The sequence below is a fragment of the Hippichthys cyanospilos genome, chromosome 19 (assembly GCF_059441005.1).
Source record: "Hippichthys cyanospilos isolate Australia breed blue-spotted pipefish chromosome 19, RoL_Hcya_1.0, whole genome shotgun sequence".
In the NCBI taxonomy this organism is placed as follows: domain Eukaryota; kingdom Metazoa; phylum Chordata; class Actinopteri; order Syngnathiformes; family Syngnathidae; genus Hippichthys; species Hippichthys cyanospilos.
The window spans coordinates 6102300-6117660 of record NC_142387.1 but is presented as its reverse complement, the minus strand read 5'-3'; the positions used below and the strand labels follow the sequence as shown (position 1 = coordinate 6117660).

The 15361-nt window shown below is 39.6% G+C and overlaps 1 protein-coding gene across 1 annotated transcript in view; it reads right to left on the bottom strand.

Annotated features, from left to right (window-relative positions):
- Positions 1-67: 67 nt before the first annotated feature.
- stau2 (staufen double-stranded RNA binding protein 2) overlaps positions 68-15361 on the bottom strand; it is a 79867-nt gene continuing 64573 nt past the window's right edge. Inside the window, exons 14-15 of the mRNA XM_088441899.1 lie at positions 3423-3488; positions 68-1263 (exon numbers count right to left, since the gene is read on the bottom strand). Coding sequence (XP_088298025.1) covers positions 1228-1263; positions 3423-3488 — 102 coding nt within the window. The 3' untranslated portion in view covers positions 68-1227. The remainder of the gene's footprint in view (positions 1264-3422; positions 3489-15361) is intronic.

The following is a 15361-nucleotide window of genomic DNA, read 5'->3' as shown; positions in this document are numbered from 1 at the left end:
GTGGCACGCGACGACTTACTAGTAAATTCTTTAACTGGTCCTGAAGGCAAAAGAAGACAAAGACATGTTTTTCCACATGAACTGAGGTGTTTTTACTGCATTTCAACAACAGATCAAAGCTGCGCTTTACACACACCGCACTCACGCCGTCAGGCAATAAAAGCACCCAGTTGATGTCGCGGCGGGTCAATACGACACACACGATGGGCGTAGATGTGATCGACGAAACTGTGGCGGGGATTGTCCACGGGCACAGAATCACTGCAGGTACTTCTATCAACTTAACAATTGTACTGGCACACAAAATAGCCTGTCTGTCACTGTCAGTCATGCGACGCTGCCGTGATGCCACGCCAGGGTGGGGACACGTTCAAACGGGACAGGCGAACAAGGCAGGTCCGACCTTAACGTCTTAACCGTTGACGCCACTTTTTTTTTCTTTTTGTCCACATGAAAAAAAAGGTTAATTTTCAGAATATGATACTCTTCTTGCAAGTCATACATGTTCATATAGATAGATGAACTTTTTTTTTCTTTTAGGTCAGCATACAAGGTAAGCTAGGTGACTATATATGAAGACAACGACTAGAACTTTCACAGCACTGGCATTGGTTAATTTTAAATACAGTACTCAAGCATTGTTAGATGAAGAAAATAAGAGGATTAAATAAACAAAACCTAATACCCCCAAAACAAAAAAGCTACAAGTTGGTTTCGCTCATCTAAAATGTTTCTTTTTATATCAATGGCATGATGTACATATTTGTGTTAACCATACCGACAAAAATGAATCTTGTGGGAATTCTCATTGTTGGACTTCCCTTCGATTAATGCAGGACCATGCATATCGCTTGTTATTTTATATTATCTTTTTTTTTTTAACCAAGACTCAACTCGTCACTAATGTGTGGAGATAGCGTTGTCTTCACATAGACTCAGGTGATGGGGATTTCGTTTGCTTCATGGTGCACATCCACCCTATTGCATGTTGACAGGTTATGCAGGATACAGTGGCCATCGTGGGGTAAGATTGGGTAAAATTGGTGTGTGTGTGTGTGTGTGTGTGTGTGTGTGTGTGTGTGTTTGTGGGTGGGATTAGTTACATTTGGGCTCAGGTAGGGCCCGGTTAGGGGTTGTGTACCCGAGACAGAGAAAGGGGAAGTCAGCTCCTGGACGATAGCCTTTGAATCCGTGCAGACCTGAGTGGTGGTGCCTGAGTTAGTCTGTTTAATGTCCTTCGTCCCGCCCGCAGGCTTCGGTGCTCTGCCAACACAAAGCAAAATGTATTACTGTCTGGCGGGCTCCGAAATTTGTCTGACCTGTCCTTGTGTACCCTTCAAAAGTCCTTTATCGCCTGATGGGAATGAAAACGAAAATGTAACATATGGGTTGGAGGGAATGATGCATGAAAGGGGAAAGGTGTACAGTGGAAGCTTTGAACTTGAGTCACCCTGGAGATCAAACACGTCGAGCAAAATTTTGGGAACTTGTCCCCCGCCTACCCACAGCTAAATGTCGCAGACACAAAACCCAACAAAATTTTCAATATTTTTTTTTTTGTCAGAAGCTTGTTTTTACCAACGTGAAAACATGGAAAAAAATTCCCCTATAACTCCCTTTCAAAAACAATCAAAGCATAATCATGCGATAAAATGTCATCCCGGCGGTTCATATCACACACCTATCTACAGATTCTAGTGGCATTAAGCAATTTTTCCATACACAACAAATCAGCACTGGGCTGACTGTCAACAAGGTAGGTTGCGTTGTACAATTTCTCCTAAATTAACCATCTAGTACTGTGGAAATACAGTGGACCCCCGGGATACGACATTCCTGCCTTACGTTTTTTTTCAGCTTACGACGTGATTTGCGATGTTTTTTTGTCCTCTCTTTACAGTATTTTTCTCGCTTTACGACAAAAACTGTCATGACCCTAGAAGTTGGCTGCATTTGTGTTGTTTTGTCTCCATCTTCAGGCGGTTTTAGGTAATTGCTCTTATTTTCTGGTCCCCTTAAACTGCTTGCGATGCAACATGTCACTCAGAAGCTGGTCTGCTATTGGTCGGCGTCACTGTCCGAATGGTGGCATGCTACGGACTGGATCGCATCTAAGTGCTTAAAACAACTATTTATTTTGCATTTTACCGGTTAATTGAAACTTGAATGGGTGAGCCATGGGTCCCAAGATTGCTAATAATGTTAAAGAGAGAAGTAAGAAGATGATTAGTATGGAAAACAAGCTGAAAATCATCAAGAAATACGAAGAAGGTAGGCTAAGGCCTAGTGAATATGGCCAAAACAAGCTCGTCACATAAAGGTAAATAAAACCTTTCTATATTTTTTATTTGATATTTTTTAATTGTATACATGTATATTATTTATACGTACCCACTTACTATAGTATTTTGATACCATTAATATGTATATACAATTTTGATGTTTTTACCTGGGGTTTTACATGCATTAGCGAATTAACTTAGGATTGGATTGCCCGCCATACGGTGAATTCGCGTTACTATCCCAACCGCGGAACGGATTAATCTCGTAAACCGGGGGCCCACTGTATATTGATAATATGTGCAATATTTGTGTGTAACTATAGATTACACTGATTAATATGTATTGTAGCCGTTTGGTGATATTTTTGACTTCTCTGGCATGTTTATATCATAATAATAATAAGTGTTGTTATTGTTATTATAAAATATGATGGGACAAAAAAAAATTCCAGGGCCTGTAACCTAATCTATGGAAGTGGGAATATGTACAAATAATATATGTAATACGTTTGATTTTTAAAAAAAAAATAAATACATAAAGAAATCAGGAGCATGCCACCCCCACCAAAAAAAACAAAACAAAAAAAAAACATCATCATAATCATAAACATTTAAAAACAACTTTAGTGTGGTGTGCAAAACGGTTTATGTCTATTCCTAACATGTAATTGCTGATTGTTTATGTCAAAGGCTCCACTCTATTTTGTTTTTGAATTGCACTTTAAAAAAAATAACTGAAAATGTGAGAAACAAGTGACTGAGGAGTACTTGCGGCTAGATTTTGTTTTTCTCCAATCGTGATAGTGACGTCAATGAAATCGTCTTTCCTCACTTTCTCTTTGTTCCTGTCTTCTGCTCTTAGATCGAAGCGGCCAGAAAACAGCCCTGCCCAAACTTCATTTTTTTTTTCCCCAGGTCACACCTACTAAGAACATTTTCCAGAAATGACGGAGAAGGATTTCCTCATCCTCTTTCATTTCCTAAAGTGCTCCTCCTGGCACAGAATCGAAGTGCCATAGCGCAAAGTATGCACTGAGCATTTCTAATATCGCAAATTATGGAGAAATGATGATGAAAGCGGGCGGCAAGTGGACCGACACTTGACTAGAGCAACTGTGATTGGCGAGTGATGCGCCGTACCTTGACGGGGCCGTCCACCGGGTCCAGTCCCTGCTCCGACAGCTGTTTCAAGGCACTTAGAGCAGCCTGAGAAGAGAGCAAAGAACAGATGGTCGAGTGAATGCGCGGGGAGGAAGAGCGCGATGGAGTGGGAGGAGAGTGAGTGTCACCCTTCAGCTGCTATTCAAATAACACTTAACTCTGGGAAAGACAATGCCAGCAGGACACTTTCCCTTCACTCTGTGTTGTCTTTGGCTCCTCTGTTCTCACTGTTTGTCTAGCGTTATTGGCTTAACATTTCCACTTGATGTTCTTGCTGCCAAGTCAATATGAGCCAGTGACATCTGTATTCCTGGATGTCACACCTAAATAAACAGCAGCAGCTAAAGGACTTGTAAAATGTAAAATTTGGTTCGCACTCTGGAAGGATAACACGTTTCAAATAGTAATGAATGACCTCCCAGTTTTCTTTAGTTGATCAAATGATGACTTTAATTTCTTTTGTACACTTCTCCTGACCGATGGCTTGAAACAAAAAGCTCCTTCTGATGCTCTGGAAACTATTAGTGGCTTACTGTATGTTGTGAAATGTGATGACGAAAATGTCAAGAAAAGCCTACTAGAAGACCTGAACTTTTTTTGGGCTTTATTGTGACTCTCCTTTCTGAACACAGCCACAGCCCCTGAAACTCTTGAGTGTCCACTTTTGCAACCTAATTATTGCAAGTTAGAATGGGACGAGACACAAATCCCACGAGATGAGATGTCACATGAGAAAGACACAAGAGGATATTTTGGCAACATTTCAATCCATCTATTCATTTTCTAGAGCTACTTATCCTTCCAAGGGTCGCAGGCCAGCTGATTATGGGCGGTAGGCGGGGTACACCCTCAACTGATTGCCAACCAATCGCAGGGCACACAGAGATGAACAACCATTCACGCACCCAAATCACACCTTAAGACAATTTAGTTTGTCCAATACACCTGCCATGCATGTTTTTGGAGTGAAGGAGGAAGCCCGAGTGACCGGAGAGAACCCACGCGGGCTGGGGGAGAACACGCAAGCTCCACACAGGAAGGCCGAAGCCAGGTGGATTCGAACTCGGGTCCCTGAACTGCGAGGCGGATGAACTGCTCCACCGAACCGCCCAATTTTGGCAAATTTGTAATGTAAAATTAACAAGCTAGCGTGCAAATGTAAACATAAACAGGAGAGGCAATTTTTAAGAAAATGTGCACATCTTGTTCTAGCTGTGGTCGTTGGCGTAATTTTTCAGTGACGATCGCTCGATCTCTTTTTTCACAAGTTACTAAAACTGGTACTATACCGCAATTTTAACTCATTGAATCCCAAAGACATATTTTTACATTTATTTATGAGTCCATATATTCAATCACAGGTAGAGCACCCCCACCCCTTCCCAAAAATGGAGTCTAAAATAACTAGTGCCAAATTAGTAAATTAATTGATTTTCGCAGGTAATAAAGTGCTTAAGTAATTGATGAGATAATTAAGTACTAAAGTAACCTAAAGCAATCAATAAAATTTTTGGTCCTGAAATAATTGATGAATTACTAGAGGATTAATTACTTAAGTAATCAATTGCTTTAGTAATTTAGGGTACTAAAGAAACCTAATGCAATCAATTATTTTTTTAGATACTTAAGTAATTGATCACTTTAATACTTGATTGCCTAAAGTAATTGATTACTATAGGGTAACTAACAAAGTAATCAATTAATTTTAGCTGCTAAAGCAATCAATCACGTAAGGACTTAATTACCTAAACTAATCAATTAAAGAATAATGTAATTTGTAATGATAGCGTTGGTACATTACTTACCGAATTGATTATTTTGTTGCTAGATTCATTTATTACCGGGCGGTTTTAGCCTATAGCCAAAAACTTCTAAATACTGTATATATCAATAACTACTTGGGACTGAAAGTCTGAATTCTTGAAAAAAATACAAATATTTATTTCGGTTGAAAGAGTTAAAAAGATTACAATTTATCGCCAGTGTTTAATAACTTACTCACGTCACTTTCAGCCCATTAAGAATGGATTTTGGATATTTGGCAATGACGGGGTAAAAATTTCTCCCACAAAATAGTAGATTAAGCCATGGAAATTTTATTTAATCATTGCAAGTCATGCATTTTCATCCTAAAATGTGTAGTGACATGTAGAACAATTAATTCATTGACTGCCACGCAACCCAATAAAAATGAATTTTTGATGTCTATAGCCGTCAATGGCACTGAATGAGTTAAAATGCCATCACAAACTAGGTTTGTAAGAATTCATATTGTAGGTGTTTAAGTGCAAATTTGGATCAAGATGAGTGACTGAAGTGAATCCCGCTTCTTTTAGATAGACAGCGTACCTTATGTGAGTTGAACCGCAAATTGGAACCACTTGAGGGCCACTTCTACGAACGGGCTCTTGAAGTGTGCCAAGATAAACGGGCCCATCTGATGTAGTCCAGGTTCTGTCATGACACACATCCTTTCTCTATCCCAATGAACAGGTCCAGATGAGCTCGCATTTTCCTAGTTCCCGACTCAGAGTGTGGGCTGAGCGGCTGCAGTTCGGGGAATATATCTCCCAGTTGAGCCGACACCACAGGACTGGGCACGGTGGAGCATATTTAACATATGCCCTTCATGTACTTGCATAGTCTGCACATCAGTGGGCTAGAGGATGAAATGTATGCTAACAGAACCAATTTCAAGGTCCTTTCAACACTCTTGCGTTCACATTTTCTGCGATGACATTGGATGTGGAGCATCAGGCAGCGATATACATAAAAAGTAGCAGTAGTAATGACACAGCTTGGATCATTTACACTTGTCATTGTTACATCAGAGTAAAGATAAGAAATTAGTGGCTCTGCTCAACAGACGAGTCGACAAGTGATAAATGGATGAGCCAAACGTACAGACCACCCATTTAGTTAAGATATAATCTATCGTATAAAGTATGTTCAGAGAAAAATGGTTTCTCAACATACAATGGAACATGAAGCCAAATTCTGCAAATCAAAATGAAAATATCAATGCATTATAAGATAGCCACGGTGGACAAAAATGTGGCTCCATGGAATGCAACGCACGTAGGGAGGACAACACCAATATCTGAAAAGTTGAATAAGAAAACTCCAAAAAAAAGTTTTGACTTCAAATTATGGGAAACCTAAAGCAGGAATCACAATTTATGACTGAGGAAAGCAAAGGTCAAAATCTGGATTTTATCCATCAAACCCGTGACCCAAAATTTGCGATGCTTGCAACAACACAGCAGGACAGCTCTGAAAAATTGTACTGCTGGGATTTAAAAAAATAAAAAAAATAAAATGAAAATCAAATCAATGGAATTCATGATCTGAACATGTTTTTTTTCCTAATCACAATGATAGTCACATTTTGTTGAGACTTTTGGATATCAATACAGAAAAGGAAGGCCCTGTAGATGCACCAATTATTAATCATGTAATCAAAACTAACTTTGTGTTTGTTGTATTTATTCAATCAGGTATGGGGCCCTTTCCTCCTTGGGGAAATAGCTGCGGCCCATCTGTTTTGGGGGGGTATGTGGGTGTGTGGAGATAAACAACCATAAATCAGAGGATTGACGGTGGCAGAGCCGCTGATATACGACAGGCAGGCATAAGGGCCAAAGCAGTCAGTCTATGGCCCAGAAGCTCCACAGGGCCCAGGACAAATACTATCTGTGGGAATGGCAGCCAATGATTCCATTATTGTTCTAGTGAGATAAGTTGGCCATCATCATCAGCAGACACTGGACTAATGCATCCACACTTGCAAAAGCATGTTTAGTCTGTGACTGTGACATGTACGGAGGATATTTTCCATATTCCTGTCATGGTATTAAGTAGTAATAGTAGTAGGTTTTCACTTATTATTTCCACAGGTCACTAATGAGAGGCACAAAAGATACAATTAAAAAACAACAAAAAAGAAAACCTTGACTACAACGCCCTTTAGCAGGGGTGTCCAGACTTTTTGACTTGAGGGTTGCATTAATTAAAAAAAAAAAAAAGCAAGAGTGCAAGGGCCACTTCATAATTCTTGAACTTTATTAAACATGCTAAAATTGGTCAAGGGAACAATTGTTCTTTGTTACCTATTTTTGCTTGAAAAACCGTGAAACCCCTATCCCACTGAAATACGAACATTTGCAAGTTTTGAAGAAGGTCGTAAACACACGTTGACATCAGGGATTCATCAGTTTGTTTAAGGCTGCGATTACTCTTAAGATGTTCTTTAAGACATTATGAAAGAGTCTTGACTGTTTCAAAAGGTCTTCAGAACCACTGAATCTTGAACGAAACCTGACAAGATCAAGAGAGCCACTACCTTTGCTGACATTCGCTAACAGGGACTTTACATAACGACTTTCTCTTAAAGGTGATAAGGCAAATTGTTCAGATTTTTGGGGGGGGTTGATAATCATGTATGTATCCCACAAGACTAGTTCCAGCCCTGCATCAAAGAGTCACTAAATCCTATCTTTAACTCAGAATAAAAACAAGAGCAAGCCAAAGTGCTCCAACAACCATTTTTAAAAATTACCTGACGACAATTAATCTGATATTTATGTAAATCAGACCAAGACACAGCAGAAAGCAAAAGAAACAATTTTTGCGCATTCAATTTAATTATCTTCATCCACCAGTTTTTTGAAGAGAAACTGTGTTGTTGTGTTCAAATTAAATATAGACAAAATATTACATTTTTACAGCTACAATACCTAATAACCCCAATACCCCCCAACATTTAGCCATTGTAGCAGTCTTTCCCATAAAATTCAATCACACTCCATCTACTTTCGTGTTAGATCCCTCCAGCAGCATGTTTAAAGTAAGTAAACAAGTTATGTTTGAGTTAGCCGTGCCTGTTGGTGAACTCGATCATGATCGCATTGCTTCACAACCTACTGTAGACTGATCAAGTCACACTCAATACTGGAAAAAAATGCTCAATGACATTTGTGGAAAACCTTGAAACAAGTATACTGGCTCACTCAGCACAAAACATTTAAGTACTGAAGTCCGTCCCATTAGTCCCTCTTCACCTAGTCTCCTTCCACACCCCAACTTTAGATAACAAACCAGCCCTCACCCCGTGCCCACCTCACACATTGGCTCGTTCATCCATCTATTTAGCTTCTCGCAGTTCAAAGGCTTGGACAAGCAGCAGTCAAATGGGCCGCCGCCGTCTGAGGACGATCTGCAACCGTAGCCGAGTTTCTGATGTGGAGTGACAAGGGCGGCTCATTTTTCTGGGCCTGCTGCTCTGTTAATGGCTTCCCCAACAGAGGCTTTGATTCCATCAACGGCTTAGTCAAACAAAAGCCCCGTCTCCCAGGAGTCCGATGCATCGGCCTGATAGATCTAATGGATTGTTGGATCACATTGACCCAGACAAATCGGACTCCTGTGTCAGTTTCTCACTGCAGGACTGCTGAGTTCTAGTGAAGCGTAAGGAGAAGTATGGCTGGCTGAGGAGATGGGAAGAAAAACACCAGGGAATATAAGATAGGGACAGAAGAGAGAAATAAACTTTGATTGCAAGAATGTTTTAAAAATAAAAAGAATGTTCAACCCCAAGAGGTAACATTTCCAAAAAAGTTACTTACCAGTGTTTCTTTGTCCCTGTATTTTTTTCCAATACATTACCTCTGGTTAAATACTTTGGAACTACATTTGCAATGGTATCTCCAGACAAATTTTATTCAGCAACTCCCAAAGACAGATTGTGTAACACCGACCATTCCATTTTTACCTCGCCTGCCGAAAGGTTACATCATGCAGCCGTACAAAACTTGACAAAATAAAGGCAGGTTTGGCACATGACAAATATTGGTAGCCAATTGTGTAATTACTGTATTATTTATTAATGTATGCAGGTGTTCAATAAATGCAAACATGGCAATATCAGATAATGTATGGCTCCCCCTTAGATATAAGTATGTACGGTAGTTAAAAAATGAAATTGGCCACTTATGACTCCACCTTTAAAATAGAAAAATATGATTCAGATTGGATTTACTTCAAATTCAAGTGACACACTTGTCATTTTCAGCCAGCCCAGGTCAACTAAAACTTATGTTGTATTCAATATTTGTATAATTTATTGATTAGCGTCCGTGTGGTGGCTGCTAATTGTAAAACCCATATTCCTTTGCGGAGGTGAGAATTTTCCATTTGTTTGCTGGTCAGTCATTAATTCCGACGGCACGTGGAGCCCTCCCTTTGTAGTCGGTCCATCATTTTTATCTACCTAAACTGTAATCGTTGGTCCATCAGTGCATTTTAGTCATCACTTCAATCATCACTGCGTCAACAAAATCCATCTTTCACTTCATGGAACCCTGACCGAAGCAGCGCAAACATTGACTTCTGGCAAGGAGGGGGGTGTATATGAAGCTCCTCAGAAATGACTTCAGCTGTATGGTCCTTTGTACTATTGAAGAAGCATTTGTCATGACTAATGCGAAACAGTAAAGTGGTTGTCCTTTGTCAGTCAATTTTAAAATCAATCTTGAGACTCTTTTATTGTTCTGAGAAATGTTAGTTTTAATTAAATAGCCTTTCAGTAAAGTGGGAGGGCCATTTAACATGAAAAGCATTTCAGATAGCTTCTGATGAGAATGATCTGAGGGATGACCGCTAGACTAAACAATGACCAGAGTGGATTTCAAACAGGGGCATTACAGGCCTCAGACAGATGCTGGAGAGTTGGAGAAAAAAAAAGCGTTTTTTTGTTAGATATCTAAAGCTGGACATATTGTGCTGTTTCCAAAAGGCCGCATAAAACTATGACAATGCTTTTCCTTCCCACAATTGCAAAAAAACAGATACGTGGAGGAGGGGTTCCAGTCATCGGCTGCCAGCAGCAAGTCTTCTTATCACATGATCATGTTGGTGATTTCTTTATCATAGCGTTAGTAAGTTTTCCTTTTGTCATGAGTGTCTTGAGCTTCGTCTCTTTGCTTGGCTTACATTTCCTCCGAATTCCTTTGCTTTGCCTCAGCCCACATTTAGAGCCTGGACTGGGATCACAGAGAACTTCCATGACAGCTCATGGAGAACACCTGTGTGTGCATAAGTGCTGCCAGAGTACGCATCTATTTGTTAATATGGTGCTATATGTACATGGACTCTTGAGTAACTACAGAGAAAATGTATTCAGAACTTCTCACTAAAATCGTTTCCTCACTCTCTCTCCAGATTTCACATCCTCTCCCACATCAGAGGAATTGATAAAAGAGGCAGTGTGCGCCACAGCCTGACATGACGTTAATTCCTCTGAAGCTCTTCACATGTGCCGCCTCAGTTTTATTTTTTTTACCGCCGCGGATTACCCGCGGCTTTGGTACAGCTGAACAAACTTCTCAATGAGGAAATGTATTTGATTCCAGCATACATCGCAGTTAGGTGTGGACGCTGCCACATTACGGTGATGAGAAATCCCAAAGGGGATGGCATGCGTATTTCCATGCAAGCTTCTGGTCTGCTCGCAGGCAGGCCAGAGCTTAGCCATTGGGTCCTTGAGGCTCCCCAGGGGAGCAAGCCTTCGCTGACATGGGAAGCCATAAATAAGGGCCTGGGGCGAAGCGCCGTGTTATGCGTCATTTGGGCCGGAGAGGCCTGCTTTATCCCCTCCCATCATTGAGCTGCTGAGCATGGCACCTCCTAGGGCGTAATTCAGAACATATGGGCAAAGGCCGAGGGCAGAAGCGCATACCACACTCAAACCTTGTCAGCGTAGCATTTGAGATGTTCCACAGATACTTCAGGACGGCCTTCATGATAAGAGAATGACAACGCTATGCCTCTTGGAGATTGAACTAACATCCATTCCATTCAATGTGATGTTGTTATACCATTAATATTTAATTAGAGACCAAAACAATAGAGCTGGCAAAAATAAATAAAAAATAATGACGAGGTTAACTTTAAAAATACGTCGACTTAAAATATCCACCTTGAAATTTTGCCAGAACTATGTATGCGCCACAATTTCCTACAGGATCATTTCTTGTAGACGTACACAGTAAAGCAATGGTGCAAGGGAGAAAGACTCTTCAAGAAAACCCAAGGGGTATCACAAGTTCGGGATAATTTACATTTAAAAAAAAAAAAAAAAGTATGACATAAATAAAGTGAAATTATTGTAAAGTAATTAAAGTAAAGTGGCACACCACACCTGTACTCTGGAGGTATGCAAAGACCATCTTGACATACAGCTCCATTGTTTGTCTTAGTGCATCACCTAAAGGCTGAATGGCTCCACACTGATGGGCAATGTTTAAATCAACAAAGTCATCATTTACAACGAAAACACTTTTTATGTCAATAGGACCCAACAATGCAGAGCATATTGACCAGAAGAGTCTGCATCCACAATATTGCAAACTAGTCCCATGTTAGCTGATGAATCAGTGTGTTTTTTAAGCACAAGATGAGCTTGAAGAATGAATTTGAGAAGTGCTGTGGAAAGTGCCGAAAGCCAGTGGTTCACCAACATTTTCTATGTCAAAACTGTCAGAAATACGATACAATGATTCAACCAGGTGCCTGAGTACACTAAGCTACAGTAGGAAACTGTCACATAACTTGTAATAAATTATTTTTCATTAATTCCAAATATATCTTGGGGCATCTATGCATGCCAATTATGTATAGTGACAGGAAGGATAATTAATACACCAATACACAAAGTTAAGTCAACTTGTTAGAATTTTTTTGGGGGTGTGCTGTGACACATCTACTGTAAAATTGGAGTTGAGAAACACTGATGTAAGGTGTTATGAGAGGATGGGAAGTGTTCACAAAATATTTAAACTATCCTGGGAGATGTGGATTCAGCTTTATGACTGTGCTCTTTTTTTATTAGGTTTCCTTGGTGACTCCAAATTAATATTACATCATATCACATCCACCTGCAGAGATCAATGTGTTATCAATGCCACAGGGAAACGCGTCTATGTATAATCCTAGACTATTAAGACTCAAATTGCCCTCGGGGACAAACAGAAAACTGTGGGAAGAGCGGCCGGCCTTCAGACACATTCTTTTATCAGCAGAGTGATACTGATCCGGCCCAAAGGGCGTCCTACTTCGCTATTGTCAGGCTCATCTTTGGCCATTGTTAAAGTCAGAAATATTCCTGTTATGGTAGTTTGTTTACGTGACAACGAGATTTTAGAGGGTCATGAGGCAAACAATTGAAAAAAGATCTCCAAATAGAAGTTGTTGAAGATGACAGCTACTATATTCGAACTACATCATGACACTAAAACCTATTGTATTAAAAGTGGTCACTATGGGCATGTGTGAATATGGCACAACAAAAATAATAAAACAGGCTAACGTCCAAATGTCAGCGGGTGAAGCAAGGTCTTGTTTAGAGAAAGATCAATCTTCCCTTTTTGTTTTTGTTTGAAATCAAAGAAAAATAAGTGACATTTTAATATTTCTGTTATTTTAAGATTTTGGAGAACTTTATTTACTTAAAGGGATTTTTAAGAGCATGACGATAAATACAGCAATTCACACTCTTCCTCTGGCTGTCCGTAGCTAGAACAAACATGGCAACTTCCGGAGCAGTGCCACCACCTTTGTAATATCATTTAACAAGAACTAAAGCTATGATTAAGAACACATTTATTTGCAAGTTTTTGAAATTTATAATAGTTTAATATTTATTTTTTAATGAAAAATGGTCTAACTCTTACATATTGTCACTAAGAAATATTAAAGGGAGCTATTGTTTAACTTTTCATTTGACTTTTTGAGATGCACTCATAATTCTACTGGCTTCACTAACATTTTTGTCAGCTATGATTTTTTTTTTTAATGCAAATACAGTACTTAGCCTTTGACTGACAATGATTATCGGTTGCAAATATTGGTTGATGAGTCAGTCAATCTCCTTCAATTCCAAAGAAGTATTTTTGCATCTTTACAAAGTCCAGACATTCAACTAAAGGTACTTATTTACATTATTTATTTTTCGAATAATGGAGTAAAGAAGGGTCTGAAAAATCTAGCACTGAAATGGTGTAACTTTTAATAATTGGTATAAGTCCTGAAAAACCATATTGGGCTATTTCAAGTGTAATTGCAAAGTAGTTTTGGTCAGAACGTGAGTGGAGAACTAAGACTAGCATCGGTAATTGAGCATTTCTATAGAGGTAGCTGTTCTAATTGCCACGGGGAGAGCACACCGGATTACTGGGGCCGAAATAGAGAAGGTGTGGAAAGTGCTGACTTTTTCAAAAAATGTTTTGCAGACTTTGAGTTCAAGGATCTAGATGTAGTGATCGGTAGTTGATTAATTTCTCCCATAACATCAATGATCACTCGCGACACACCAGTGGTTGGAATCACGGGTATAATGAGAAATAAAATATATGTACAGTATACTCCAGTTAATAAATTGAAGAAAGACTGACTTATTATAACAAATGACCGCCTCGGTTTCAGATTTCACATCTCAACAATGAATCTCGACAAGTCTACAATAGGCGGAACATGGTTTTGAGAGGCAGAATCTACTTCTAGACTGTCAAAAAGTGATTTGATGGATCCAGCTCCCCAAACACAAAGGGATTTAAGCATATAATTTACCCTTTGTGTGAAATCCTCACTTTTCAGACTGACACCAACGGGTGACAAGATTTAATGTGGAGACTTAAAGGTGTGGAAAAAGTGCAACTTGGGAACGCCATCAATGGAAGGTTAAAATAAAGGGTAAGGTGAGATGAGCTAAGTGTTTTACTGCCATCTGCATGCAATAATCCTCAAACTCCCCAACAAAAACGTTGTATTTCCCATGTCGGGGACAGCAGTGAAAGTGGATGTCTGCTAGACAAGGACATCCGGTAACAAGAGAGGACGCATTCAGTCAGCGTTTTACACTCTCATCCCTTCCTATAGCTCCCTCCTCTCCGTGTTGACGTTTAATCCTCTCATACACACCAGGGACATGCCTGTAAAAGCTGTTGTGGTGTTTTATCATTTCCTATGGATTGCCATCAGACCCGAGACTGTTTCTCATTATTTGGTGTGCTCAATATATGTTGCATCCTGTATTCAAAGCCTGTGACATGCTTCGTTCGCTTGCTTATGCTGTGACAAGGGGTCGGTTGAGCATTAGGGAGCGCCTGAAATGTTATGAAAACCCTTGCATGTTTCTATAGCAACTGGCACTGTGCACTGCAGACACAGATTATATATCAACCATGTTTACTGAAAACAATAAATTCCATTATGCTTAAACAACGAGGAAGGCGTTGCCAGGTATAAATCCTCCGATGGAGGTTTCTGACATACACATCAGGAGCCTATGCTAACTTGACAAAGATGTACTGGGATGAGGAAAAATGGAATGTAATGTATCCTAAAATCACATGTCCCTCTTAGAACGTAAGGGCGGTTCTGTTCCCATGCTGGTTTAAAGGAAGCAGGGGTTTCAGGAAAAGGTAATAAACAAGAGAGAGGAATCTCAGCAGGAGCTAAGCAATATTATGGATTGTGTCTGAAAATGCAGGCAGTCTGACGTTGAGCATGCTCACTGATATGTTCAGAATAAAACACACACTTGCATATGCCACAACCACAATAATACGTAACGTCCAAAGCACAAGATATATAGTATAACTGAGGTATTGATGTAACAGTATTTTGGAGCTGCAATAATGAATCGACAACTGATAGATGATCAAATTAAGCTCAAGCTATTTTTGATACCCAATTAATAATTTTAAGACCTACTTTAACTTTACCGCAATCTGATCAGCTTGATTGTGACCAGCCAATATTTACCATTTTATGCAAGTTTGGTGAAGGGTGTAATGTCATAATATGCAGTGTTCAATAATGTCATCGATTTGTTGCAAATTATATGTTGTATGAATGTTCTG